At 39.5% G+C, this 27,693-nt stretch overlaps 1 protein-coding gene across 1 annotated transcript; it reads right to left on the bottom strand.

The window, feature by feature from the left end:
* Positions 1–35: 35 nt before the first annotated feature.
* Positions 36–26,984, bottom strand: cops7a (COP9 constitutive photomorphogenic homolog subunit 7A). Its single transcript, XM_012870361.3, has 8 exons — positions 26,858–26,984; positions 13,842–13,964; positions 11,479–11,554; positions 6,406–6,494; positions 5,238–5,440; positions 5,027–5,132; positions 1,684–1,853; positions 36–582 (listed from the first exon to the last, which is right to left on the bottom strand). The coding sequence occupies exons 2-8, from the start codon at positions 13,962–13,964 to the stop codon at positions 543–545; spliced, it is 807 nt and encodes a 268-aa protein (XP_012725815.1). The 5' UTR covers positions 26,858–26,984; the 3' UTR covers positions 36–542.
* Between the last annotated feature and the right edge of the window lie 709 nt (positions 26,985–27,693).

The following is a 27,693-nucleotide window of genomic DNA, read 5'->3' as shown; positions in this document are numbered from 1 at the left end:
TAAAAGAAGTGACATTAATAAGGCAGCCGAGATGAAGTGAGCTTCCTTTTTATTTTCCCCCAACAACTTATATTCTGATTTTTATACAAGTTTTAACCCAGCAAAGAAGAAGAAGAAGAAGAAAACATGTTTGTTTTTTGTTTTTAAATCTAAACCAGAAGATACAAACATACATTTAAATACACTGATCCGGTTTCTGGTCAAAAAGGCAACAGCTTCCTACTGCAGACGATTCAGTCCTCGAGTGTTACAAGTGCTTTTATTTACACTGAGAGTCTGTGCACAAAGCCGTCGTCGTCGCCGCCCACTTCATTCTTCCCCGCCGGGCGTTTAATTTCTGAATCCGTAAACGTTAGATTTGACGACAAAATTTCCAGTGACGACGTGTGCGGTTGTTCTGCAGGGGCGGGTCTCTCAGAGAGGAGAGGCTCGCGTCGTCGTTTTCAGGTTTCTGTCCGCCTGTCGATGTGCCAATGAGTCCGTAAATTAGCGAGCGTCCGTTCCCATCGGTGCGGCCGTCCTCGCGTCCTCGTCTCTCCCCCTCAGTTGGACTTGGACCAGATCTTCCCACTCCCGCGCAGCCTGTTTGGGATACAGCCAATTAAAACAGAGACGGCGAAAAAGACGCCGAAATCGGGCTTTGTTTTGAGTTTTATACATTTCTGCTTTCACTTTTTCTCCCTGTTCCCGCAGGGAGTGGAAATAAAGCCACACAACTGATGCAACCTGGATGCAAAGATGTTAAAATATTCCACATCAATATTCAATAAGCTTGAACTCGAACGCATCTGAGTGGATTTTCCTCTTTCAGCAAATTAATAAGAAATTTGGCAAATAAAATCGTTCTAATTATAACCGCTGAATTATGAATTTAATCATTTCGAGAAGCCCAACAAAAAAAAAAAAAGTTATTTAAATTTGAGGATTGAGGCTAAGCTATCATTAATTTGGATGTGAAAACATGGAGTGGCTCTCCATGTGTCGCCGTGTTTCCCCCTAAATGTAACGAGGCAGCCGGCTTTCTGTGCAGCAGGAAAACATCAACAGAGCGGGAAGCAGCGCGGCCGATCCCCCAGAGGGAGAAAGCGCTCTTTCAGGAAGCGAGCGCGCAGGGCGTTCGTGTATCCACTGACATTTTACAATTCAGGACAGATGTGAAATTAGCCATCGGTAATACGGCCGGATGGAGGCAGAGCGGGAGAAGGGATTTATTGAGCGGGGTTATAGTGATACTGCAAAACACTGGTGAGTACCTAATAAAAGTAGCTCCTCTGCACACAAACACACACCAGCAGCAGCAGCAGCAGGTCTCTTTTTACCGTTTATGGGAAATATAGAAACAGATTCTTTTGGGGCTCTTCGTATGGTCTTTATGATTATGCTGTGCTTCTAACTTTAACAAAAGCTTGGGATGAACAAAGTAATAAAGATAAATCTCAAAACTAAAAGCCTAGACTTGATGTAAAAACACAACCTGTTAGTCGTTCTACAAGGCTGCTCAGGCTCAATTTGTGAAGCCTTGAAAAAGACAAAGCGCTTACAATCCAAACCTCTGCTGGTTTCCGTTCTTTAAAAGCAGCAAAAAGGCGAACAAAACCCACAGACGCTCATTTCTGTGGGAATTATTCAGCTGCCGCTCATAACTAAGAAACAAAATAACAGATTTGATGTAAGAGCACTCACCCTTTCACTTTTGAAGCCTTTTTGCCCGGCTGTCGGGGTTCCTGAGAGGAGGCGGGGTCTCGCGGCTCTGCTGGCTGATCTGCATCTTGATTGGATGCTGCTCCGGCGGGGGCGGGGCCTGAGGATGGAGACGCAGCGCTGGCCTTTAACGTTTTTTGTAGGTTTGAGACCTGATGTGAAAGAGAAAAGAGAGCACAGCTTAGTTTAGTTTCAGGCATCTAAAAATCCTTATACTAACAAATAACATTACATTAAACCCTACATTAAACATGTGTACTAGGCCTTACAACAAATGCATCTTCATTACAGGAGAAATTCAGTTTGTGCAACTTAATTTAAAACCTTCCTCATTAAAAAGTATTTTTTCAACAAAACCACTGGTGGCAAAAATGCTGAAAACCATAATCCCTTTAAATAAATCAACAGAGCATTTAAGGTGATCAGACTTTCTAGGTTGATAATCAGTGACTTCTCGTTTCCCTGGGGTATAAATGACATTAAAGAGGCCATTTTGCTGTAGTCACCAGGCTGGATGGGGACCCATATTTATTTTATCCCCACAGCAGGCCAATAAGACCACTTTAAGATTAAACTTTTGCCAATAAACTCTTCAGTGTTGTTAAAGGATGAATGAGCACCGGGGTGTGTTTCCTCCCCACTTTACACAAATAACTGCACCTCAGCAGATCCACGGTGAAACTCGTGACGTTTGCAGATGACGCCACTATATTCTGATGGACTGGCTGGTCTGCTGGTTTGGACAGGACCACTTTGAGATTAAACCCACTAATGTCAGTGGAGATGATGGTGGACCTCTGGAGGAAACTTCCCACTCTGCTACCCTCACCCAAAGCCGTTTCTGCTGTGACCGGTCCTGACCTGGTCCTCCTCACACACAGATCCTGTTCTGAATAAGGTTCAGCAGAAACTCAAGTACAAGGAGGATCTTCTGGTCTGCCATTATTCAGTCTATCTTGAGTTTATTCATCACTGTGTTGTTTGGCTTGGTTAAGAAAGAGGACAGGTCCAACCTGCAACGAACCATCAGGTCTGAAGATGCAGAACCTGTACGGGTCCAGGGTCAGGAAAAGGGCAGCCAACATGTCTGCAGACCACATGCATCCAGCACACAAACTGGATGTGTGTGGTGCAAACAGAGCTCTATATGCTAAACCCTGATTGTTCTCTAGTGAACACTAGAGTACCCAGATCAATGCCAGGCTTATTTGCACTATTTATACCATTTTGTGTAAACACAGTGTTTGTTAATCGATATTAACAAAACAAATGTATTTTTTATTTCTCTTTTTATGGATTCATATTTAAAATGGCTTCATGGAGAGCAAATATCCTGTTTGTGTGCACAATAAATAAAGTTATAAAAAAAAAGTTTTTTTTCCTAATGCCTAGTTAGGTGGAGGATATGAGATGCTGTGGGCCGGTTTCTTTTCTAAATGCCCACACAGCTTTATTCAGCATAAACTCTATAATGTCAAAAATTTCCATACTTTAAGACTCCAATGTTTGTCTTTTCTGTTATTTATTAACATTTCAGTACAAAACATTGACCTTAGTTCTGTCTAATGATCCGTCAGTTTCACAAAATGACAAAACTGAAGTTGGTTTCAGACGTGGCAGAATTGTAAAAGTGGCATTTTACAGATATACTTCCCTGAAATGTATATTTCTTGAAATATCTAAGTGCGGAGTGGATGTTTCTACATTAAATAAAGATTCTTTGAACTGTTTGGTCATATGTGATTCCTAAAAAAAAAAAAAAACTCAAAGCAAGATGGGTACATTGAATTTTTCACAGTAATATTTGAAGAAATACCACACAAGCATCTGCAGCGTTCCTGAGATACAGCTGACAGTAACTCAACCAAATCACTGGTGCAGACCAAACACATGTGATCCTCAAACGCCATAAAAGCTGCAGCCTGGAAAATAACAACGGTCTCAGGTATTTAATTTCAGGGACGTTTTTAAGATGTTTTCTGATGGGGGATGAACTCTTTTGTTTCTACAGTGATGGCACACAGTCACACAGCTTACAGTAAATAATCAATCAGTGGTTTTCTGGCCTCAAGTAAACAACAAAGCGACACACTTCTGTCATTACCTTGTGCAAACTGAATTCAAACCCTGCAAACATGCTTTTTTTTTTGTAGCTGGACTCCGTGTGGAAGGTTATGCTGATGTCTCTGTATTATGGTGAGTAATAAAACTCAGAGGCAGAGATCAGCAGTGATGGATGATAATAGAAACACTGTTTGAAAGCAGACAAAAAGGCTCACTTGGGATTTTATGAACTTACCAGAAGGCAAACGCATTTGACAAGATGAACTCCACCTCACAACAGTGAAATACTGGGATAATACAACTAAAAAGAGGAACCATGCTTACCATTCACAGCCTGGTATAAAACCTCCTACAGGGAAACCCAGACCCATCTGGTCTGGGAAATATTAAGGAGGAGACTGAGAACCACCAACTTTTACGGGAAAAAAATAGATTACTCAGATTTGGTCTGATAGAATCAGAGATTTTTTTTTTAAGCCATATCGCCCAGCCCTCTTTGGCATGAATGCCAAATTAAATTTATCAAATAAGCGGCATAAAGATAGACTATCTAAGAATGAAGTGACTTAAAACAGCAACTGGTTGCAGTAGGTTTCCATCAGGGTTATCAGAATATAAGGCAGCAAAATCTAAACCTTTCAGTTTTCTTTAATGTTAAACAAAATGAAAACCATGTATTCATTATAAAAATACAGTGAAGTCTGTAGCTAAGACATGAAAGAAATGAGAAAGAGTTCATAGTATTATTACTTTTACAGGGCGCTGTCCATCCCCTGTGGATTTACTGTTAAAGCAGGACGTAAAATGAACACTAGACTGTCAGTATCTGGATTTGACTGACAGTAGATGTTTGTCTGTGTTTGTGTGAAACCTTAGGGAACAGGAAGGTAAATGTGCAAACGGCTTCAAATTATTAAAATAAATGTGAATATTCTGCGATTTCCTATTCATATCCCTCTGTATTTTTCTTAAGTACATAACATAAAATCCTGTCTTCCATTACAAATAAACGCTTTGTCCCACTACTTAGACTGAAAGTGGAATAGAGAGGGATTGTTCAGCCAGTATAAACTTGGAGGGGATTATTCAAGCTAGCAGATGGGGGGGAACTGGAGATAAGCAGTCACGGCGAAACTAAAATAACAAAGACAGCCAAGAGCAAAACTGAAATGTTGAAGAAGAAAGAGACATTTATTCACCCCAATTCCCTGAGGAAAAGAAACAACAACAGAACTTCAGGGTGAGGAGATGAAAGACTAACCTCTGTTTCCACTTGAACTTTGACCTTTAGTTGGTTCTCTCTGTACTGGTTGGCCCTGGAGACCTGCTCCTCGATGCCACACAGGACCGTCTCACAGCCTGTACACCTGAGAGCAAACGGTGGGAAAGGTGGAGGCACGGCGAGGCTCAGAAAGCAAGAAACAGAGCTGAACTGTTCGGGGGGGGGTGAGATAAGTGTAGTTGATACGAACCACTCCTGCAGCGTGTTGATTATGTTCGGGAGCTCGTTGGGGCCGAGATCACGACCCACGCTGCAGTCCACCTCCACCTGCTGGTTCCTCTGGTCCAGTTTGCCCTGGATGATGTCGCAGTAAACGGCCTCGATCAACAGGTCTTCCAGCTCCCGCACGTTCTTTAGCTCGAGCTGCTGAAGGAGCAGCGAGTACGGCAGGCACTGTGGGAAAACACTAAGCAGTTTAAAACCCTTCATATTCTCAGGTTTATGTAAACTGGCAGCAACTCTCATTCCACATAAATGGTTTTGCAGAAAAAAGAAAAGAAGAAAAAAAATCCTCATTTGCCTAAATGTTACTGTCGTGGGAAGATGAAAGAAGTCTAAAATTCTCACAATTCGTTTATTGGCAATTAGGAGATTTCAAGGCGGCATACAGAGGAAGCGGTGACACAAAACAGGGGGCAGGAGTGAGAGGAGGGATGTTAATGGAAAGGGAGAGCGAGCTAAATGGGTAAAAAGGACTGTGTTGGTGAGGATAATGAATCAATTATTTAACAGGAGCCGGAAAAGAAAAGGGCACGGAGAAAGGTACAGCTTGGTTGGAAAATCCAAAAGAAAGATGATTTCAAACATACTTTCTTGTCATATGAAAGATTTAGAAGCAACCCAATAAAGAGGCTCCACATTTGGAGGAAACCTTAATGCTTAATTGTTTTATTTGCTCCTAGTTAAACTGTTTACTGAAACATTAGTTTAAGTTTGTAGTCCAACATGTCTTATTTTGTTTCAATTTGTCTACATTTTATTCCAACTTGCTTTTATTTTCCTATGTTTTAATCATGTAAAGCACTTCCGCTTCTCTTTCTACTGAAATGTGCTACACAAATAAATTAGCCTTGCCTAAACTGGCTGATGTAAATACAGCCACAGGCTCACAATCAAAGGCAACCTTACGCGAACTTGAAAGGAATTGATTATCAGTCAGAATAAAATAGTAAAGCCATATTTAAAAACAGAGTTGTCGATATATTATTGATATAGGAGCTCACTATTTAAAGCCTGCAGCGATCCAGTAGCAGAGAAAGAATTTATTTTCTATTCTTGTGTTCGGGGGGGAAAATCAATACAAACTTACGGTTTATCTGCGCTTCGATGTTGAAACCTAAAGAAGAAAAATAACGAACCTTAAGGTTGGAAGCCAGGCTGATGATTGACAGATGACGGAGTTTGTTTCTCTGTGCTGGGGTCAGCTCTGGAAGAGAGGCCGCTCGCTCTGCAGCAAAGATGAAAACAAAAAAAACCCAGATGATTGACAAACGGCGGGGGAAGAACTGACAAGAGTTGCATTAAAGGTTCAGATTTACCATCCTGGTAAACAAGAAACAGCCACTTTATTAGGTACACCTGCTTGATTGCTTATTAATTAACACAACAAGCCAATTAGCCAATCACACGCCCTTAAGACCGTTTAGCTGCCTAGTCGTGGAGCAGATGACTTACTGAGCTCTTATGACGAGGAGGAAAAGGGGTTGATTATGGGCCAGACGGGCTTTTGTGAGTATTTCAGAAAGCGATGATCCTCTGGGATTTTCACACGCAACCATCTCTCAGGTTTATAGAGAATGGGCAGGAAACGAGAACCTACATCCGGTGAATAGTACAGTAGCTGTATGGATAAACGTCCCTTGTTAATGTCAAGAGGAGATGTGTCAGCTCTTACTTAAAGCTGGTCAGAGGATAGATTGGTTTTAAATAAAAGGCAGCATTAGATGAATAACCGACGTTTACAGCTGAATACTAGAGGACGACCGGACGATTTTTGTGTTTTTTTTTCTTGTATCGGCATTGGCTGATACGTAGATCTGTTAGCACACTCAGGTTTAGATTGTTCACATTTCTTTTTATTTATTTTTTGCTGTATTGCTGTTTAAAATATTTTCAGGAAGATCATTTATACTACAAAGCTGCTACATAAAGTGCACCAACATTTAAGTTTTAACTTTGTTTTTATTGTTCTATATTTAAAGAGGCTATATTGTTTGCTGTCCATTATTATCATGTTTTGTTACATGTTTCTCTTTTGCTTAAACTGAGACTTGTGTAACATCTGTAATCATTGTGTCCTTTTTATCATGTAAATTGGGGGGGAGGAAAAAAAAAAAAAAACACCGGCTTCAAGAATTGGCTCAAAAAGAATCGGCCCCACATGTCGGGGATCGCTTAGACTGCTGTCAATAATAATAATAATAATAATAATAATAATAATAATAATAATAATAATAATAGGTATCAGCCTTAAAATCGGTCAACCTCTACTGAAAACCCCCTCTGAACATTCAACACATCGAACCTTGACCCAGACGGGCTACAGCAGCAGGAAACCCAAACCGGGTGTCGCTCCTGTCAGCTAAGAACAGGAAACCGAGGCTTCAATTCAAACAGGATCACCAAAACTGGCCAACAGACGGGAAAACGTTGCCTGGTCCGATGTCATTCAGACGGTCGGATCAGGATTTGGTGTAAACAGCATGATGGACTCGTTCTTTCTTGTATCAAAAGTCAAGGCTGGACAATAAGGGTGTGGGGATTATTTTCCTGGCACACTTTGGTACGTTGTGACGAAGTATTGTTGAAGTATAGAGTATTGTTGCTGACCGTGTCCTAATCTTTACGACCTGTATTCCTGTCTTCTCATGGCTACGTCCAGCAAAACTTTGCTGTTAAAAAGCTCAAATCATCTCAAACGGGTTTCTTGCCACTGCTGAACTCCACATTTCAGCAGAGCGTCTTCAGGACGTTGTGGAAAGGGAGATTCACATTAATGATGTGCGGCGACGCATCCGCTGCAGCTGAGAGACGTTATCAGGTCAATGTGGACCGAAACCTCAAAGACACGTTTCACTTTGTTGAATCGATGCCATAAAGAACTGAGGCAGCTCTGAAGGCAGAGGGCAATCCAACCAGGAACCCAGGTAAAACGGCCTGTTTTCAAGTCAATTCTTACCCGTTGCAGTTTGATATCCAGCCATCGTACTATTTAAACTTAAAGGGACGTAAACTGTGGTATTAAAGATGTACCCTGTTGTGTATGCGTTTATGGAAGATTTCTTTTTAGAAGGGATTAGTTAACTAAATCAGGCTGGTTTATTAAACAGTTCACTGCAATCTGTCATTATTTACCACCAAAAAAAAAAAAAATAGAATCTCATCTTTTATTCCTGACATTGTGTAAGCGTGTGAGAAGGAAATCCCTTTAAAGCTTTTTACGTTTATTCAGAATACCAGAGGAGGAAGTCATCACTAACTAGACACGGGTGATATGAACCAAAACTAAACTTTCTCAAATTAATTTTAATGTCAGTGACTATAGAAAAATATAATTCAACAGTTTTTTGTCTTCCTGGCGGCACACCTCTCACCCCATATGGCCCATGGCCTCAGAACCAGAAATACAGCAATTAAAAAAAACACACCCATACTACCAGTAGCATGATTGAAACATCTTTAAATTGAGTCTATCATGGTATAATTTTCTTTAAGCAAAGTTCATGCATATGCTACACATCCATAATCTTAACATATAGATTTCCACTGACATCGTTTTGGAGATATTTGAAATGAAACCTTGAAGAACTGGGGTGATGCCACCAAACCAAACAATCTGAGATCTCATAACTCAGAGTAAACATATCTTAGGCTACGTTCACACTGCAGGACTTAATGCTCAATTCCGATTTTTTTGTGAAATCCGATTTTTGTAGCGTGTCCGTTCACATTTCCAAATATATGCGACTTGTATGTGATCTCCTGTGTGAACTGAAAGTGTTCAACCTAAGTGTCCCGCACGCACACTCGAGGACGCGATGACGTCACACGTAGCAAAGCGTCCTCAGTGTTTGTGGAAGTAAACATGGATTATAATGCTGGCGCGCATTTTGCGGTCATTAATTTATTTTCTAACCGGAGCTTTCCCTCCATTGACTGCTCTGCTCATTGTAGTCCGCCATGGGTGTCGTCTTTCTTCCCGCTTCTGCATAGCAGGACGCAGAATAGTGGCGTTTGTTGAGTATCTGTGACATACAGGTCGGATAAATGCGACCCGGCCGTACAGACACAGGTCGCATTTGAAAAGATCAGATACGCATCGGATTCAGGACCACATATCCAAGTGGCCTGGGTCACATTTGAAAAAAATCCGATCTGTGTTGTTCAGACTGTCACAAAAAGATCAGATACAGGTCACATATGGGCAAAAAAGAAAATCGGAATTGGGTCACTTCAGGCTTTGTAAATCACGTCATTTTATCCCCCAAGGTAAAGCTACAAAAACAAGATCAGCCTGTGTGTTTTCAAGCCTTTCACAACCAACAGGTCAGCTGAGCTCAAATATTTGTGCCGCTTACGAAGCCTGCAGAGCATCGTGACCCTAACCCCCCCACCAGCAGGAGCCATGAGTGACTACCAAACAGAGGCTGACCTGGTCTGGACAGTAGAGACGCACCAATCCAAGTGACCAAGTTACGAACTCGGGCTTTTATAAAAGTTTGAGCCGTTTCATCTTTTAGCCGATTCCAATTTCTCTTTGGGGATGGCATTTAAAAACACCTTTTTTTTCGTATCCTTCCTCCCACGAGGATGCAGTTATTATAACAAATTATTTCCAAAGAGTCTCACTCTCTCCAAGCCTGAAAGCCTTTCTCTGTGGTCTCTCTGGCTTCATTTTAAACACGTCACTAAAGCTGAACGTAACCATCTGTGAGCCTTCATCCCTCAGTAACACCATCTACACCAAAAAAAAATGTGACCTTACAGCACTTTAGTTTGTTTTAGGGCTGAACAATTAATCGCATTTTCAATATAATCGCGATTTAAAAAAAACGCAATTTCCAAATCGCAGAGTCTGCAATTTTTGGCTATGTAACAATTAGGGAATTAGACACGTCCATTAGGTGTCAGTAAAATGTTTAAAGTGGGTTTGCCTCCACATGGAAGGGAAGACAGTTGCAGCAGTGAGATATTCTAATTTTATTACTTATTTTAGAGTTTGTGTAATCATACATAGCATTAAGTACTGGTCAATCAGTTTAATACATAGACTTGCTTGTTGGTTGCACTTTATGTTCAACAAGGATTGATGTCCAAATCAACTAAAAGCTGTTCTCTTGAATAATATTCTGATTAATAGAAACATTAAAAGTTCTTGTTTTGAATAGTCCTTGTTTACAAACGTCTTTATTTAGACGCCATTTTTGTTGCTTGTGGTTAACGCTGAGAAAAGTCAAAATTGCAATTTTGGTTGAAATGTATTGTAGGCAGAACGCAATCATTACTGCTCTGAGTTTAGATGCTGCGGGTCTTTTAGCACCTAATCTGCACAGCGAGGAAACTAAATGATTTGTTGTTTGTATACGTTTAAAAAGACATGATAAATTAAACTGGGGGGAAAAAAAATCGCATTAAATCGCAATATTAAGAGAAAAAAAAAAATTCGCAATTAGATTATTTTCCAAAATCGTTAAGCCCTAGTTTGTTTAATTCACAGATCGGTAAAAAAAGATTTGCTTTTGAGTTTCCAAGCAGCCAGTCAGGCCCGATCGAGCCGAATATTGTCATTAGTGTCATCTTCAAGACACCTACACAACCAAAAAGAACTGAAACCGTTTACTACTTTGAGATCTAGAGTTACAGAGTGTTGCGGAGGCAAGTGTCAGCGGACAGCGCTGGGAGAAAGTTTGGAGCAGGTTTGACTCCGGTGACCGTCTCTCCTGCACACTCGCTCCCCTGGGAGCAGAACTCAGACCCTCCTGAGACGACAGCTCCACTCCGCAGCCGCATGAAAGGGAATTTACTTCCTCACAGCGTGACCCAGAAGGCGGGGGCGGTAAAAAGTAGGCTATGCAATTATTCCTATTGGATCGTTTTCAACATTCAATTAAACATATTTATTAAGATTTCGCGTCTTGCTCATAATACTTCATGTAGAGCACAAATGACGTCCCAGCAGATTAGATTGGACAGTTCGTTTGTACCAGTCTGCCTGTGACAGACAATTATCTGATAATAGGAACACTTGCCTAGAGAAATAAAAGCGTGCCCCATTATTTTACAGTTAATAAACTACCCCCAGTTCTTCATGTGAGAGACTTCAAAAACCCTCCGTGTTAAAGTGGCCGCCTTGCTCCGGAGAAATACGGCTCAATAAAGAGAGTTGCAGGGCTACTCTATTACTTATTTACATAGTGCTGCCACTGCAGTACCTTTGTAGTCGCAGTAGGTTCCATAAGCGAAGAGGTTCAGCAGCTGAAACACGGGAGCGTGAGGGCCATTCTCCAGCTGTGGGTCGGGGGGGAAGAAGAGAGAAAATCATGTGGCAGCACACAACAGATGATGAAGAACCATGCGACGGCATTTGCAATAACTATTATGTAAGCACACTGAGCCGATCCGGCAGGGGGGTCTGTGGGAGAGAAAAGGAGTCATAAAAATGAATATTTTCCACATTTAAAAATATTCAGTTCAGTAGAAAGAGGATCAGATTATTATGGAAGGCAAAAATCTGTCCCCGGTGAGCTTTTGATTCTGGGCAGATTTAAGATCTCTGCTCAACTCATACCCGCACCGTTCCCCAACCACTGACCGGACTAGAAAGGGAATTTAAATAAAAACTTGTTTTGCCTCTCAGAAGCTATCCTGGAGTGTCCTAGATCCCCCCCCCCCCCACCCGCCCCCCCTCAGGCATGGCAATTGCTTCTCTGCGGCTTGTTTTGGTTTAGTTAAGTGTTTGCCTGAAACATAAAATGGAAATGCACGTCACAGAAATGAACTGAGCTTCTATCATTGTATCACAGATCTGATGGATGCTAAATATGTATGTAGAGAAAATGAAGTATTCTGTCTGACGACCCAGTGGGAGGAGAAAAAAATAAAAAAAGAAGACAAAAGACCACGTCCTCTAAATGAAGGCGAGTCTTTTGTTTTGCTAGAATAAAGCTCCATGCAGGAGAAAATGTAGAATCAGATAATCTTATCAACTAGTCTAGATATAAAATGGAACTGAAACAAGATGATAATCTATGAGGAGGACTTTAGATAAAAGTACTTCGTCTGATAAGTAAAAAAAATAAATGTGAGTTTAAGCTGAACCTTCAGGGGTGAAGCTTTGATTTTCATCAAGCCTGTTAAAACGTTGCTCTTTTGTTAACACTAATTAACACAATTATTACTTTCCAAAATAAGACACAAACATTTAGGGCAACAAATATTTGGACAAATGGCTTAAAATTTTTCCATAAAGCAAAACATAAAATTTTTCTAATATACTTTAAGATTTTTTGCTTAGATTGAACCGTTACCAAATCTCACCTTTGGTTTTAATTTGCCTCCATTACAAGATCGCCATAGGGACTCATTTTTTATTTTACTGTACGCAATAAACACTGAGCTGCACTTTTTACAGCTGCATCTTCAGACCTTTAATTTCACAACACTGCCTTCAATTTTCTGCAGCGATGCCCGTCCTCCATTTTACCAGCAGGAAACCACATTATGGTCATTTACTAGCGGAAGGCAAACACAAATTCATTATTTAGCTCATGAAAGTGCTCCCATATCCATTGCAAATATTACATCTGTCAGAAATTGTCTCCATTCGTTCCTGGACTCAGCTGTGTACTCCCCTGCAAGTTTAATGTGCAACAAAACTACCCCTGCCAGGGTCCAGACTTCCTGGTAGCCAATGTAGGATGGTACCAAGGAGTAGCGATGGGAATTTGATCACTGAATGCCAAAGAATAACCCAAAAAAGAAAATAACTTTACACCTATGCACCCTTGCAAAGGTATTTATATCCAATGAACTATATCCACAAACGTCAATGTACTTTAGGAGGAAGTTTATGTCACAGAGTCGCACATAATTGTGAAGTGGAAGATGAAAGATGTGAGTTTTTGTTTTTTATTTTAGTGCTTACAGATATATATCTGAATAGCGTGCCGTGCATTTATGTTCAACCCCATTCAGTGTAACATTTCTAAAGAAAATCCAGTGCAAAAAAAATAACTTCCAGAATTCAAATTAGTAATACAAAAAAAATCCCTTTTGAGTAAATTAATCCCAGTATAAACACAGCTGTACAATTGAAAAAAAGTTCATAACTATAAGCTGAATTTTTGAGTTATGACTGAGAAAATATAGCAGTCGTATGTTTTTGACATCCAATTAGGATTTATAGCAACATCTATAAACCCACAACACCATAATAAAGGAGCACCTTCCTGGTCCTTGTATAGACTGTGAGAGAAGTGTGAATTCATTCAGCAGAGCAGGTCTAAACCTGATAGTCGGCCTAATGTGTCCTCAGCTTGTCAGAAATCACTTTGGTGTCGTTGTATTACCTCGCAGATTAAAACCACTGACAACATATAAACGGGGCATATTTGCAACTTCGTAATAATAAACTGCTTCGCACACTTGGATTTCACCGTTAAATTTCCTCCCAATGCAGAATCCCCCACCCCCTTGGTTATAATTAGGTCAAAACAACAGGAATATGCATCTATAATCATTAGTTTTAGTCAAACTATAGGGTGTATATATTATTCATATAAACCAGATTGTTTACCTCTCTGACATTAGGCAGCTCCAGGATGTCAGAGAAAACGTAGAGGCCAGGAGTCTCCAGCAGAGAGCTGACAGCCTGGGCCAGTGCTGAGCCTGACAGAGACAGGAGCTGCTCCACCTCCATCTGAAGACGGGAAACAAGCAACAGGAGACACAAAATGGCAGGTCAGACAATGAGGACACTAACGAGACAAGAAACCCATCCTTAAAAAAAACAAAGAGTTTGCTCAGATGTTGCCTATTTCAATTTGTTTTTTAGGAGAACTACCGTATAACATCTAATATAAAAGAAATGTGCCACAGGCGGGGTTTCCTTTAGAGCAGGGGTGTCAAACTCATTTTGGTTGAGGGGCCGCATACAGCTTAATCTGATCTCAAGAGGGCCACACGAGTTAACTCATTGCAAGATTAAATAGAACTAATAAATGTGGACTTGTTGATTTTTATATTAAGTTAATTTCACTTTTACACAATATATTATGAATAACCTCAGCGTTTTTAAGAAAAGTATGTGCAATTTCAACAATACTTTTACTCAGTTAAACATTTACTTAAGTGCATTATGCATAAGAACTGATCACAGTGATTATACAATGTTGAAAAACATTTATTCACATTTTTTGGAACTTAAAAACACTGTTCTGCATGACAAAATACATCAAACAGATAAAAATTAGGAAATGATTTAAATTTTTCCACACCTGAAGCTTAATCTGCTAATTAAAACACAGCGCCCCTTGTGGACAATATATGAACTGCATATTTTCAATTAAACAAAATACATGTTTTTTTTCAATAATTGTTTTATCATTCTCTTCCTTTTATCTTGTCCACTTGTGAAAGTCAAATCTGATGAGCTCTTTGTGGCATCTTATTGCCACATTACCAGACAGGACACTGTCTGGTAATGTGACACTTTTTTTTTTTTTTTTTTTTTTTTATAATGATAATGCATTTAGCCACAGGGCCGGACTAAATTGTTCGGCGGGCCGGACACCCCTGCTTTAGAGGAAGTAGTTTTGAATACAAAACAAAAACAAGGAAGTACATATTAATCCAGCCTCAAAGCACAACCCCTAACCCTTAGGAAAACCAAAATGTAGTCGGAGAACATGTAAGTTTAATTGGATTGCTTGCAAAACTGCATTAGCTCATGATGACCATCAGAAAGACAGGATCATGAAAATTTAGACTGGTAAGTAGGGCTGGGCGATATGGCTTAAAAATAAAATCTCAGATTTTACTTTACCAAATCAGATTCATCGATTTCTTTTTTCCTCCTTTTCTTTTCATAAAAAGAAATGAAAGTAATTAATTTAAAAACTTGCTTTTAAAAGCAGGCTTCACATCACTTGTGTAACTTCAAACTAAGTTTAAAAAAGTAAGTAAATGAGTAAATTAAAATGCCTCGCATTACGGTAAAAAAAAAAAAAGTTTCCTTTTACAATATTTTGGCAATATACTTTCCTAAACATATATTCAGCATTGCGTGCTGATCTGTTCACGGAAGCCCAATGATTGATTTGGAAAAATAAAATCCCGATTTTCCAAAAATGTATTCTTAAAAAATGTGAACTTGAATTAATCGATTAAATCGATTTATCGCCCAGCCCTACTGATGAGTTTAAATTTAAGGAGAATGCAGTAAGCCATAGATGTTTTTACTGTTGTAACACCGGTTATAAAAAGAATAAGGAAAATGCAACAGGTTAAATATAAAAAATATATCGGCATCAAATGTTTATGGAGAGATGTTTGTTATATATTTTTTTTTTACGAGCGATTTCAAAAACGTAAAATTGTGCAACTTCTCAGTCAAAAAGAAAAACGTTTTTGGGAGTAACTTACAACATGTTTCCAAAAGGTTGAAACTATGTTTGTTTTTTTTTCCATCTCCAGATTTTATTTTCTCAACTTGTTTTGGAGATCGAGTTTTGTTAATTTAATTCTCTGCGTTTCTCGTCTCCGCACGTCCACAACTGCGTGGGGTCGGGGCATCCACTCATGTGTTGAGCGAAGACGCATTTCTATTGGTCGATGTGGGCGTCAGCAATTGCATTTCTATTGGTCAGCATAGACACAAACTAAGAATGGTAAATAGCTTGTAGTTGTACAGCGCTTCATCAAGTCCGACGACCCCAAAGCGCTACACACTGTAGTCAGTCACACATTCACACCCTGACGGTGGTGAGCTGGAAAAACTCCCTAACTGCTGCACCCACTGTCAGAGCATTTCTATTGGTCCGGCCCTAAAACCGAAAGATATCTGTAAAAAAAAAAAAAAAAAGATAATGAAATTCGTAAAACTCTGACTCCAAACTAAACTCTTTTAGGAAAAAAATAACTAATCTGACCAAACCCCAAAAATGTAATCTTAACTTTTGCATACATGTCGTACATTTAGCCACAAAAGCTTGTTATGTGATTGAGAGGTTTTGTCCATTCTTTAAAAACATTCTTTGTTTATGATATCAAGAATAGAATTTAAAATTCTCCTTCTAACGTATAAAGCCCTTAATAATCAAGCTCCATCATATATCAGAGCTCTGATTACCCCGTATGTTCCTAACAGAGCACTTCGCTCTCAGACTGCAGGTCTGCTGCTGGTTCCTAGAGTCTCTAAAAGTAGAATGGGAGGCAGATCCTTTAGCTATCAGGCTCCTCTCCTGTGGAACCAACTCCCAGTTTTGGTCCGTGAGGCAGACACCCTGTCTACTTTTAAGACTAATGTTAAAACTTTCCTTTTTGACAAAGCTTATAGTTAGAGTGGCTCATGTTACCCTGAGCTATCTCTATAGTTGTGCTGTGATAGGCCTAGGCTGCTGGAGGACATCAGGGTCTAATTTTCTCACTCTACTGACTTCTACTGTTCTTCAGTCTACTGTTCTCCAGTTTTGCATTGTATTACATTGAAATGACTGTCGTCATTTCAGCTTTTAACTTTTTGCTCTCTCTCTTTTTCTTCATAGTAGGTACACCTGGTCTGGCGTTCTGTTAACTGTGACATCATCCAGAGAAGACGGCTCACCCGCTACTACCATCTAATGTAGAACAGATTACTAGATCAATGTGTGCTTCTGTGCTTGTTTGTCTGTCTTGTTGTGTCTCTGTTCTGTCTTCTGTAACCCCAGTCGGTCGAGGCAGATGACCGTTCATACTGAGCCCGGTTCTGCCGGAGGTTTTTCCTTCCCGTTAATGGGGAGTTTTTCTTCCCACTGTCGCTTCATGCTTGCTCAATATGAGGGATTGCAGCAAAGCCATGTACAATGCAGACGACTCTCCCTGTGGCTCTACGGTTCTCCAGGAGTGAAAGCTGCTTGTCGGGACTTTGATGCAATCAACTGGTTTCCTTATATAGGACATTTTTGACCAATCTGTATAATCTGACCCAATCTGTATAATATGATTGAACTTGACTTTGTAAAGTGCCTTGAGATGACATGTTTCATGATTTGGCGCTATATAAATAAAATTGAATTGAATTGAATTGAATATTAATGGAACAAATATCTCTGCGTAAATGTTCAAAATCATTATTGCAACTGCATCCTACAGTATGAACACATCTCTGTGTGCCAGCGAGGTCCTTATTGGTTTGCAAATGGGGAAGAGCAAAACAGGCCAAAGCTTAAGTCTCGACATCCTCTGCATGCAATGTTATCCACTTTTAAAGAGGTTCAGACACTCTTTGCTTGTTAAGAGTGAGATCTACATAGACAAACAATAATCCCTCTCCCTTAATATCGTACAGCCAGCGACTCCTGACCGAGGCACTTGACAGTCTGACTACCTGAAGTACCGCACAAGTGGGGTGGCAGCACCACTGTGGGCACTGTGTGCAATGAATGTGAAGCAGAGCATGTATATTCATCAACTTATTCCATGCAAAAGAAATATATTTAAAAAAAAACATGACGCAAAAGCACTTAGGACTGAAGGCTAAAGCAGAATAATTACTCAAGTAGTGAAATAAATCTAACTGTGCTTCAAGCACACAACTAGAAATCAGAAAATACAGCCACAAATTAAACAAACAACGTTCCCTCAGATGTGACCTCTCAGAATTTAGTTTTTCACATTTTAAATCAACCTCTATACAAAACAAATAGAGCGATATAATAAGAAACAGGGCAAGTTTATTCTCAGCAGCTTAGATTTTAAAAAACGATTTCACTGACAAACATCCGTCTTATGTGTGAAGGTGTTCCAGCTTTGATTGGCTATCTTAAGATCTCCAGTCCCAGCCGATAACAGGACAGAAGGAGACTAACTACCACAGATGTTTGATAAAATCATTACAATTGCATCAGTCTGGCTTTATTACCTGGAGGGTGCGTACTAAAAGTGAGACAAAAAAGAAGAGGAAAATAAAGCTCACTGGTGCTAAAACTCAGCTCCTTAGTTTCCTGTTCAGTTTAATCTTTAAGATGGCAAAGATGACGATCACTCTGACTGTAAATCTGCCTCGTTTTTCGTGCCAACGCGCATCTTTCACATGTCGTCCCTTTGGATCGCCATCAAAGAAAGCCATGGAGCATCTTCCCAGGCAGGATGAGATGATTACACATATGCTGCAAGCAAGAAAATTAACCTGTCGCGTCCTCTCAAAAAAAAAAACACTGCTTCTTGATATTCTAGGTGTGCTTCAAAGGCAAATGTGTTTGGGGGGAAAAAAGGCGACAAAACCCGACGGACATTACTGACAGACAGAAAACTAAAGCCTACAGAGCAAAGTGGGCCCTTTGATTTTTACGGTATTTAAATTTTTTACAAGGGTCTCGGAAGTTAGATGATCAAACATGATAAAAAAAAGAAAAAAAGATTGTAATCAATAATAAAAGACGCACTGGGACAAGATCTGTCAGCCGTTTGACTCCACTGTTTCACTGCTGTGTCCTTATGTTATACTGCAGCACACTTAATAGTGGAGCTTCACAGTGAATCTAACCGCAGTCATCATCACAATATTAATGTGTGCAATATAACGATCACAATGGACTGCGCGGATGCAATATTCCAAAGGCTATAGTCTTTCGGGTGCAGTGCATTAAAAGTGTCTTTTCTCATAATGTAGTTGGCCACTAAGAAGTTCTTTCACTTTCCTTTATAGCCAAAGTTAATATAGACCCTTTGTGCAGGATGATGTAGAAGTTGATGACGGAAAAGAAATGGGAGTACAGAAGAAAATACGGGATAATAGAAATTGTCATAATATTCGACATGAATATCACCGTGTCATGTTTTCCTAAAATCCTGCAGCGCCGCTTAATCGCAAACGTTTCAAAAGACTTAATTATACGAAACAGTTCATCCCTCTCTCTTCCACGATCCTTTTAAACCAAATACACTCTGAAGATCCCTACAAACACGTCGCAAGGCTCGTTATTTTTTTACATTTTTTTTTTAAAAACACAAGGCAATGGGCGATCACAGACAGATTTTTTTTTTTATGATCTTATAAAGTGGTGGGACATTTGATTCAGATCAAACATCAAATGTCTTCTGGAGCTGAAACTTAACAACCAGAAGAGGAAATAAATTATTCTAAAGCTGCCCAACAGTAAAAAGTATCCTGATCCCTGGCAAAAGATGCTATGTGGGCATAGAGAGGGTACATGTCAACAACGCAGGAAACATTTATAATCATCATGTATTATTACTTTTAACTAGAGGTAAAATAGTGCTATTACAGCTAGGCCCAGAAATATTTGGACGGTGACACATTCTTCATGATCTGGGCTCTGCATGCCACCATATTGGGCTTGAAATGAAAAAAAAAAAAAAAAAAAAAGCTACAATGTAACTGAAGTGCAGACTTTAAGGTTTAATTCATGGGGTTGAACAAAAATATATGATTAAATATTTAAGAATTGTAGCCATTCTTATACAAGCGCTCCTCGTTTCAGTGGCTCAAACGTAATTGGACAAATAAACATAACCCTAAGTAAAATGTTACTTTTCACTATTTAGTTGAGAATCCTTTGCAGGCAACGACTACCTGAAGCCTGGAACCCATGAGCATCACCAGGCGCCGGGTTTCCTCCTTAGTGATGCTTTAACAGGTCTTTACTGCAGCTGTCTTCACTTGGTGCTTCTTTGAGGTTCTTTCTGTCTGAAGATTTTGTCTTAAACAAATTAAATGCATTTCTCGATTGGGCTGAGATCTGGTGATTAACTCGGCCATTGCAGAATATTCCACTTCTTTGCTTTAAAAAAACAAAGAGTGTTTTTCACCCCAGTGGATGTTGAGGGTTTTTCTTCTCCATGGAAAGGATTCTGGGATCATCCACCTCTGTTGTCTTCCATGGACATCCAGGCCTTTTTGAGTTCCCAAGCTCACAAGTGCTCTCTTTTTTTCTCAGAATGTACCAAACTAATCATTTGGCCACTCCAAATATTTCTGCCATCTCTCTAATGGATTTCTTCTTTTTTTTCCAGCTTCAGGATGGTCTGTTTCACCTCCACGGAGAGCTCCTTTGACTGCATGTTGTGTGTTCACAGCAACAGCTTCCAAATCTGGAATGAGCTGCAGACATTTTAACTGCTTAATTGATGACAGGTTAACGAGGGAAGAGCCCATGCAGCCTTGTTATTTATTTTGCAGTCTTCTGAGTCAATTGTCCAATTACTTTTGGTCTCTTGAAAAACAGGCGGCTATGTATTAAAGAGCTGTAATTCCTAAACCCTTGCTCCAACCTGGATGTGAACACTCTCAAATTACAGCTAAGGGTCTTTATTTTAATCCCATATTGATTTTATAACTGTATCCCGAATATGTTTTCATAAACAGCTAAAATAACAAAACTAGTGTCACTGTCCAAATATTTCTGGGCCTAACTGTATGTGGCAGAGCAGAGAGGGTCAGCAGACAGATTAGCTTAGCTTCCAATGATGAGAGTTAACAGCAACAGATGAAGTGCAAAAAATCCATCCAAACAAGGCGAGAAAATTAGCATCTTTTTTAACCGATCCAATTTTAAGCTGGTTTACGGCTATCGCAGAATTTCTGCTGTTTATCTCAGAAACAAATAAACAGAGAAAATGTATTTTTGTGTTCCCTTTTATTGTCCTGGTTAACCTCACCTCCAAAAAATATAGTAAATGAAATGGGTAATTTTTTATCTAGCTGTAGGGTACATTTGTCTAGAAAATAAAGGGGTTATTCCTACTACTAGAGCTAGTGGGACATAGAAGAGGAGATATTCCTATCACAAACAAAACTCTTAAATCCAAGGAATTCCTCAATATATCAGGAAGAGCATTGTGGAGCTCCACAAGTCACGTTCATCCTTTGCCTGAAGCTGGTGAGAGTGTCATTATCCACAGTGAAGTGTGCCCTACACTCACAGAGCAACAGTCCATCACTCCATAAAGAAACATAAAAACCCCGATCAAAGCTCGCAAAAACAGCCGGGGACAAAGGCAACATATTTGGAAACAACTGTTATGGTCCAATAAAACTAAAATTTAAGTGTTTGGCCACATTGATCATTGATGCACTTGGAGAGAAAAAAAGGGAGGAAGTTTTCAAGCTTCACAGCACCACTCAAAATTTAAACTTTGGGCCAAACAGCAATGTTTTTGGAAACAATTTCATTAAGCTATGTTTTTGATCTGATAGATTTGTTTCCAGAGCTAAAAAGGTGTATGTCGGCATGTGGCATGGATTAGTAGGTGCACCACATACACAGGCAGCAGTCCTCAATGTCCCGGATTCGATCCCTGGACCATTTAATGCAAGTCTTCCCCTTTTCTCTTTGCCTTTCTTCCCGTCAAGTTACTGATCAATAAGGGTCACTAAAGCCATAAAATCTTTTTAAAAAGTGAATGTGAGCGAAGCAGCCTACCCACCTGACTCACACCACAAACTAATGTGAGAAGCTTGTAGCAGTATACCCAAATCGTTCAACCCAGGCATACAGGGTCAAACGCAATGATATCAAATATAAAAGGATATATACATTCACAGGCCACTTTATTAGGTACACCTTGCTAGTACCAGATTGGACCCCCTTTTGCCTTTAGAACTGCCTTAATCCTTCGTGGCATAGATTCAATAAGGCACTGGAAACATTCCTCAGAGAGTTTGGTCCATATTGACATGATAGCATCACGCAGACGGTGCAGATCCATGATGCGAATATCCTGTTCCACCACATCCTAAAGATGCTCTACTGGATTGAGACCTGGTGAATGTGGAGGCCATTTGAGTACAGCAAACTCATTGTTCAAGAAACCAGTCTGAGATGATTTGTGCTTTATGACACGGCGTGTTATCCTGCTGGAAGTAGCCATCAGAAGATGAGTCCACTGTGGTCATAAAGGGATGGACATGGTCAGCAACATTACTCAGGTACTAAGGGGCCCAATGTGTGCCAAGAAAATATCCCCCACACCATGACACCACCACCACCAGCCTGAACCATTGACACAAGGCAGGGTGGATCCATGCTTTCATGTTGTTGATGCCAAATTCTGACCCTACTGTCTGAATGTCGCAGCAGAAACCGAAACTCATCAGACCAGAAAACATTTACAATCTGCTATTGTCCAATTTTGGTGAGTCTGTGCGAATTGTAGCCTCGGTTTCCTGTTCTTAGCTGACAGGAGTGGCACCCGGCGTGGTCTTCTGCTGCTGTAGCCCATCTGCCTCAAGGTTCGACGTGTTCAGAGATGCTTTTCTGCATACCTTGGTTGAGTTACTGTTGCCTTTCTATCAGCTTGAACCAGTTCTCCTCTGACCTCTGGTATCAACAAAGCATTCGCGTCCACAGAACTGCCGTTCACTGGATATTCTCTCTTTTTCAGATCAATCTCTGTAAACCCTAGAGATCGTTGTGTGTGAAAATCTCAGTAGAGCAGATTCTGAAAAACTCAGACCAGCCCATCTGGCACCAAAAACCATGCCACGTCCAAAGTCACCTTAAATCACCATTCTTCCCCATTCTGACGCTTGGTTTGAACTGCAGCAGATCGTCTTGACTATGTCTACATGCCTAAATGCATTGAGTTGCTGCCATGTGATTGGCTGATTAGAAATTTGAGTTAATGAACATTTAGACAGGTGTACCTGATAAAGTAGCCGGAGAGCGTATGTAAAAATCTCACTTTGAAGATAAAATTCCCTCTGTTATGCCACGACACATATATACAATTAATCAATGGTTGGATTACTTTGGCATTTAGCATAAAGAATAAAAAAAATCTCAATCCTAACTGCCCTACAAATGGGAAAGTCAGATTTTATCAGACGGTGAGAAAAACAGCATCTGTTATCAAGTGCACCTAGATTAGGGTGACCAGACGTCCCCGTTTTCCGGGGACTGTCCCCGTTTTGGACCACCTGTCCCCGGCTAAAGCTGTCCCCGGAAATGTCCCCGATTTTACCGAGGGGGAAAATGTGTTGCGGTAGCCGGTTGCGCTGCTGATAATATAAAGACGAGGAACAGAGCGCACCACTAGATGGCGGTAATGATCCTTTTGGATGTCAGATGCCATTAAAACACGAAGAGGAAGAAGAAGAAGACGAGCGCACCACTTTTAAAACAGAAGAAGAAGAAGTGAAAAGTCATCAACTGGTGGCAACCACTGAGCTATATAATACACTGGAGTGCTGATTTTGCCGAAAAACTGAAGTCACTGGCCGCCATCTTGCTACTCCCTACTCTCACAGAATCCCATAGGATTTGGTTGCAACAGCATGTAGTTTTCTGGCTGAGTGAAAACGTTTCACAGGTAATTCTACAGTCAGTGGATGTACTAACACAATCAACTACTAGGAAATTAGGTGCTGAAATATTTTACAGGTTATTAATATTAACTATACATATATGTATATATAAATATTTGTACATGTATATATGTATATATATGTATACATATATGTAAATATATGTTTTTGTATATTGTTATTTATATATATATATATATATATATAAATGTTTTATATGTATATTTAAATTAATAAAATGCTAAATATTTCAGCACATGACTTTTTCAGTGCTTGATAGTTTTAGAACACAACATAAATTATATGGCATTTGACATTTTAAAAGTTTCAAGCCCCCCCCCCTGAACATGAGAAAATCCTCGTTATTCGATGCTGTAGCGCACATATTCCCTAGTTACTGGGGGGAAATAGGGAGTACCAATATGGCGGTTGGTGGCTTCAAAGCGACTCGTTCAAACAGGCGGTGATTAGCACTCCAGTGTATAATATAGCTCAGTGGTGGCAACTGATGGGGAGCTGCTGTGTTATGGTAAGTGTGTTAATCGATTCATTTTATTTGGATCAAGCTGATCCTGTGAGAAATGTTTTTTTTTTCCAGGTTAAAAAATAATCAATAAAAAGTAAGACAAGACCACAAGTTGCTGCTCACATGAGTAAAAGACACTCAGATAAAATTTAACAGAATGATTGAAAACTCTTTGTAAGGTGCTAATCTGGTATGCTGGTTCTCCAGGGATCAACAAGGGTTCGTCTAAAGAGGTTTTAGAACTGATTGGTGACCTTTAGTTTATATTTCAGATAGTTAGTTATTAGTAGAGTTATTACAAGTTGTTTTGCTGATTTATGGTTGTGATTTATGAGCATAGACTTCCAGGCTTAGGTTTAGCTTTTCTACTGCTCAGTTCTGATTTATGAAAGTTCCTCATGAAAAAATAGGAGTCAGTAACAGGAAAACTGAATGAGAAAATATTTACATGATCTGAGAACGATGGAGGAAGAGATAACTGCCTGTTTAAGGTTCATTTATTATGTTGTTTTTGCTTGTATCTCCTAGTATTGTGGTAATTAGCATTTTTTGTATTTAATCAGAGGAAATAATAATAATAATAATAATAATAATAATAATAATAATAATAATAATAGGACATTTTCATGTTGTACAATCTAATGTTTTTGGAAGTGATGTTAAATATATAATGTCTCTGTTTTAGAATAATGTAAGATTGATACAAGAGGTGAAAGGAAGAGAATAGGAAGACAGTAAGGAGATTAAATGAGAGTGGAGGAAAATAGGAATATTGATGTAAAGAATGATTGACGAGAAGGGAGAAATATTTACTTAGAGTATTAATAAAGTTCAAGTGATAAAGCTCTGACATGATATACTCAGGTTTGAGCTGAGAAGCCCAATTGTCTGAGGATATAACCTCTTTCTGAGTCTCTGCACTGAACATGAGTTTCACTGCACTTCCCTAGCTGTGGCACAATAAAGAGGCAGTTTAGTTTTTTTTTCTTGTGTTTTAAAAATTTCAGTTCTGCACATAATATATCTTCTTCTCCTCTTATTTCATCCAGATCTCTGGATACCGTGGCTGATGGCTCTTCAGACACAAAACGCCTTGAAGAAACCAGAGATGATCTCATGTTAGCTGACTCACTGACCGGAGTTAACTCACCTTAAAGGATCAAACAATATACTCACACATCAGCTACTACCATACACATACACATAATGTAGTTATTCACACTTTATGTAAGTTTATACATGCTCATGCTGCACTACACACAAAATCACTTGCATTCATGTCAAGGGGTTTTACAAATCTGTGCCCTTGTTTTACCTCACATCACCACAATCCATTGGACAATGTCTTGTCCCAAACAGGCTCTATGCACTATGTGCTCTATGTGCTTATAGCTCATTAGTGGGAGAAATTAATCTGCTTTGTGATGCACAGAACCCTTATGTGGTCAGTTGACAGTAAGAAACATATCATCCTTTACCAGCGGGCTTGACTGCTACTTTTTGATGTTTACGCAGAAAAACCTATTTCTCATAGGTATGTAGACGTGAACAGAATGAGTATTTGTTGCACTTTTTTGAAATTTGGGGGACTCTGTCTCCACAGACAGCCACAGGCTAAATGTTTGTATTTACTGTTTTTTCTTTTCCTCATGTCACTTTCCCCTTAGGGGGTGGCAGAGCTCTTTGAGCCCCACAAAACTGAAAATCCCTGCTAACCACTCTGGACCCCTCCACTCCCACCACTTTGCCCCAACCCAGAGACACAGTTCTAGTTTCTATTAATAACACTATTTATTGATTTTATTAATCTTAGGATGCACTAAAGGTCTGGAGAGGCACATTCCTGTCTTTTACACTTGATTTTTATTGTTTAAATATTAATAAACATGTAAAAATAAATAAAACCATTACTGTCCCCGTTTCCTAATTTCATCTTGATTAGATGTATTGATTTTTATCCACGAGCAAGAAATGTCCCCAGATTTGATTTTAGAAATCTGGTCACCTTAACCTAGATAGCCATAACTTTCTACAAGTTATTTAACTAAAGGGGAAATCCTTCTAAAGTGTTAAAACGAGCAAACTCTCATTGACTGATAATCCTTAAAGATATAAAATAATCCAATTGAGAACGTATTTGGCAACTACAAATGTAATCTACTACGAAACTTGGTGTACATTGTCTCCCAGCAGTTATTAATATCCACCGCTCCAACGCAAACATTAATTAAAACAGTTTAAACCATGAGTTTAAAGAAAGCACACACGGTGCAATAACAGAGCGATCTCAAATATTTCAGAGTGGATTAATGATAAATGGGATATAAATTTATGTACAGGCTCACGCCACCAAACTCAATTTCCCCTGTTTGTATTTTGGCGTTAGCTGCAGAGCTAAAGTCACCGGCAAAACATTTATAAGGGGGATTACCTTACATGACAACCCCGCGCTATTGCCAACAGCAACAAAACAGCATTAAACCTACAAATTATATCAATTCCGTCGTGTATCTGAGAGATATAAGCCGGTAAATCTTGCTAACACGAGTCTTTCTTCCAGTTCAACTGTAATGTTAGCCAGGATGCTAACAAGCGACCGCAGAGTAACCATTAAGGTTAGGCCTCACTCTGCTTTCCTTCCTAATGACTCAACCATACAGCAGCGCTGCAGGGAGAGCTTTAAAATGCAGCAGTGGTGCCATTTCCTGAATTAATCTTTAACAACACTTTCCCTTATTATCCCTGCCTGAAAAACACATACCTTGATACGTTGGTTACTAGCGGTTAGCTTCTCTCCCGGTTGCTTCGCTCCGATGTCAACACACGTACGACAACAATTCGACGTAATCTGTGATTGGTTAGGAAGACGACGTGGGCGGGGATAGACCTACTGTCAATCAACGCTTGCCTCGATCGCGCCGTCGGATGGGAGAGTACAGCGCCATCTAGTGGTTAAAGGATTAACACAACGCTCCTGTTCCTGTACGATGTCAAAGACAGACGTGTGATTCATTTTAAACATCTTTAAATTAAATACTCTTAAAATAACATTAGAACATTTTATGTTATTAATTGTAAATTATTGTTTATCTAATAACAATCATGTCTGTGAGGGAAACGGTCCTTTCCACTTTCCTAAAATGTCGCCTGTCTAGCTCTGAGTTCTACTGATCCAAATATCTGTAAGAGAGACAGAGAGCATTACAGTATGAAAAACAATCAAAAATATATAACAGTAGCTGAAAAAATCCCTGAAAAGGAGAAAAGAACAAACAGAACAGAAAAAAACAAACAAACAATTATATCGTCTTGTTTAGCCACAACGTCTAATCCACAGATTTTGGCGCAGCAAATGCAATTTTTGATCCTTTGTGCTCACAGTTTATTCAGTATCATAAAATAAAATGAAAGCAGGGGATCTGTTTAAATAAATATTTAAAAAACAAATGCATAAATAACCTAATTTATGCAGCGTTGTCACTTGTGCTGCAAGTGTCCTGTTGCCCACCAATCTCCAGTCTCTTTTATTTCATATCTAGGATCAGAGGCAAAAGTGGCAATCAAATCCACCAATCCTAATTAACACACAAGCACACA

This window comes from Fundulus heteroclitus, chromosome 3, assembly GCF_011125445.2.
Source record: "Fundulus heteroclitus isolate FHET01 chromosome 3, MU-UCD_Fhet_4.1, whole genome shotgun sequence".
NCBI lineage: Eukaryota > Metazoa > Chordata > Actinopteri > Cyprinodontiformes > Fundulidae > Fundulus > Fundulus heteroclitus.
The sequence above is the reverse complement of the archived record's forward strand: the minus strand, read 5'-3'. Positions and strand labels throughout refer to the sequence as shown.

Excerpts from the sequence above, each read along its gene's own strand:
- cops7a (XM_012870361.3), bottom strand. The coding sequence starts at position 13,964 with ATGGAGGTGGAGCAGCTCCTGTCTCTGTCAGGCTCAGCACTGGCCCAG. Across the intron at positions 5,441-6,405 it reads GCCTGGCTTCCAACCTTAAG|TGCCTGCCGTACTCGCTGCT; the intron begins GTTCGTTATTTT and ends GTTTTCCCACAG. Across the intron at positions 5,133-5,237 it reads ATCAACACGCTGCAGGAGTG|GTGTACAGGCTGTGAGACGG; the intron begins GTTCGTATCAAC and ends GTTTGCTCTCAG.